The sequence below is a fragment of the Blastomyces gilchristii genome, assembly GCF_000003855.2.
Source record: "Blastomyces gilchristii SLH14081 genomic scaffold supercont1.44, whole genome shotgun sequence".
Lineage (NCBI taxonomy): Eukaryota > Fungi > Ascomycota > Eurotiomycetes > Onygenales > Ajellomycetaceae > Blastomyces > Blastomyces gilchristii.
In genome coordinates this window covers 39781-42720 of record NW_003101639.1, presented here as the reverse complement: position 1 = coordinate 42720, position 2940 = coordinate 39781, and the positions used below count along the sequence as shown (strand labels likewise).

Here is a 2940-nt window from a genome sequence, read left to right as displayed (position 1 = left end):
TATTTTTTGTCAGTTTTTCTCTCAAAAACTGTTATATTATCTGATTTACTATTAATTGATATCACACTTTTTCTCACTGTATTCCAAGAAAGAGATTGTAAAGATTTTATTAATTTATCTTAAAAATCAATTTTAGTTTATTAGATTCTCTTCAAAAATCTAACCTAGTTACTGAACTAGTGTGAAAAAAATCAAGTATTTTATACATAAAAGTCTGCTATTCTTCTTTTGAAATAGTCTGATCAACTTTTCAATTGAAAACAGACTTAGAAATCTCTTAATTGAAACAGTCTGACCAACTTTTCAATTCAAAAGAGTTTAATAAATATCTCAATTGAATTAGTCTGATCAACTTTTCATTGAGTAAGAACAATGAGTTCAAAAGTACACTCAGTTGATGTGAAAAAAGATGCTTTCTCAAATGCTATTCTAAGATTGAAATTCTGAAGAGAAGAAAGAAAGAAGAAATAGAGAAACAACAAGTTCTTGAAATACAGAAACTTGAAAAAGTAAGTAAAATTCTTGAAAAGCAGTGTCTGAGTGAGATGAATGAAGAAGTTCTGTTAATTCTTCATGCTCAGGCTAGACAACTACAGAAAGTGATCAAGTTCAAACTTGGAATTTCAAACATAGTTTAAAAAACTTTGAAAATTTCTAATACAATCACTGACTCTTCTATTTACTCTTCTTTCTTTTCTACTTCTTCTTCTTCTTCTTCTTTAAATCAGAAGAAAATATATACTCAAGCAGCTGAATCTGCTGTCTCTAAACCTGCTATCTCTAAATCTGCTATCTCAAAATCTGCTCAAAATTCTGAGAAAACTGAGAAGAATACTGCTCATACTTCTAGTGATTGAAGAGTGAAGAAAAAAATGTAAAAAGAGAAAAATCTTCAAATCTCCAGAAATAGAAGACTTATTCTCAAAGTCTCAAATCAGGACATATTACAGAGAAATAAGCTAAACTCAAACCTTATTTTTAGAATTAGAAATGAAATCAATCAGCAGTTCTTTTCTCAGTTAATAACTGATATTAAAGTTCAAAAATCAGTTATAGCTTCAATTAAGTCATTCTTCTTTGAAAACTTCATTATTCTGACTACAATGTCTGAATTCAGTGCTGAATTCCTTATTCAGAATGAGAATCTCTGAAAATCAGCAGTAGAATCTTTGTTAAACATAATAATTCTATCTGAGAGAGATGAAAAGTGAGACAAATTCATTCTTTATAATATTTCAGTTGAAATTTTTGACTGTGAAGAAGAAATACTACTTCTTAAAAGTGAATTAGAAGAATACAACTCTATTCAACTGAGAAAGAAGCCTGTATAACTAAATTCAATTGAGTTCAGATAAAGCAGAAGAAATGTCTCTGTTCTAGTATATACAAAGATAATGAAATAGTCAAAGATCTCTGAAGTAAGAGTAGTAGGTTTAAAAATGAGAGTTCATGAATACAAAGACTCAAGAATGAATCTCAAAGCTCAAACACAGTGTTCAAACTGTCAAAGATATGAACACTTTGTAATCTTCTATTTCAGAGACTCAAAATGTGTATTCTGTGTCAGAGATCACAAAACTAGTAAGCATAAATGTGAAACATGCTTAAAAAGAGATGAAATATGTCAATACACTCTACTTAAATACTCTAATTGTAAAGAAAAATATGCATCTAGCTCAAAAGAATGTATGTTTACTTCAAGAACTCAAAAGACCTGAAGAAAAGATGAAGCTCAGAGTAAATCTAGAACTGAAGAGAATAGTCAAGCCAGTAAACTCACAACTGTAAGCTTAAAAAGAAGAAACTCTCAACTGTCTAAGTCTTCAAACTTCAATTCTTCAGCTAAATATAAACAGAATTTGAATTCTCAAACTTCTGTTAAGATTAGAGAATTGAGAAATGACTCTGATGATAAACTAGATATAATATAAGCAGTTGAGATTTCTACTTTTCAGAACAGTTATAATCTACTATCTGATAATAGTGATTAGATTCTACTCTACTCTCTTTTAGTATGAATATACAATAAAAACAACAAAAAAAGTTTAAAAACTCTTTAAAAATCACATTTATTTAAAATAATGTGAATAGAAACTCAAATTGCATTTATTCTTGTCTTCAAATTACATTTGAATAAAAAGTTGATTTTATACTGCTTCAGAAGCCGAATTTTGATGCTGAGCAAAAATATATCATTTCTTATTCAAGCTACTACTGCTTTTTACCTCAAAAGTCTGAGATAAAGTCAAGAGTAGTGATCTATGAAAGAAAGAGATCAAGATATTAATTTAATCTAAGATTTGATATCATGTCTGACCCTGATATTCTGGTGGGTGATATTATAGATAAAGAAAATGAGTTTGATACTATACAGCTTATAAATATCTATAATAAAAAGTCATTGAAGAAATATAACAATATCTGAACAATTGATAGAGAATTTCTGAATATAACTTTATCAAGAAACTCTATTATTGCAGGAGACTTCAATACACATTATTTCTGATGAAATTCAGAATGCAAGAGAGTAGTGAGAGCTGATAATCTGATTGAATGAATCTTTGAGCATTCAATAGATTTGATTAATAAGTCTGATCAACAAACATTCTTTAGAAAAGACATGAAATAGAAGTCTATTATAGATCTAATCTTCATATCACAAAATCTAATGAAAAGAAGACTTATAAACTGGTTTATTGATTCAAATAAGACATCAGGATCAGGTCATGAGATTATTCAATTTGATATTGAACTGAGTGAAAAACAAATGAGTGAAAATCCTCTTCTCTCTAATCAGTATAACTTTGAAAAAGCTGATTGAAAAGCAGTTGAAAAAAGCATAAAACTGTTAAAATCTGAAAGACAGAATGAGCTATATTAGAATTCTGATCAAGATATCTCAAATGAAATGCTTGAGAATAGAGTGAAGCTTATTACATC

General features: G+C 28.3%; 1 protein-coding gene across 1 annotated transcript; it reads left to right on the top strand.

The window, feature by feature from the left end:
* Positions 1 to 884: 884 nt before the first annotated feature.
* On the top strand, positions 885 to 1116 carry BDBG_18023 (uncharacterized protein; the record flags this gene model as incomplete). Its single annotated transcript, XM_031725616.1, has 1 exon — positions 885 to 1116. A coding segment is annotated over one exon (231 nt), but the record flags the coding sequence as incomplete, so codon positions are not given.
* Positions 1117 to 2940: the final 1824 nt, after the last annotated feature.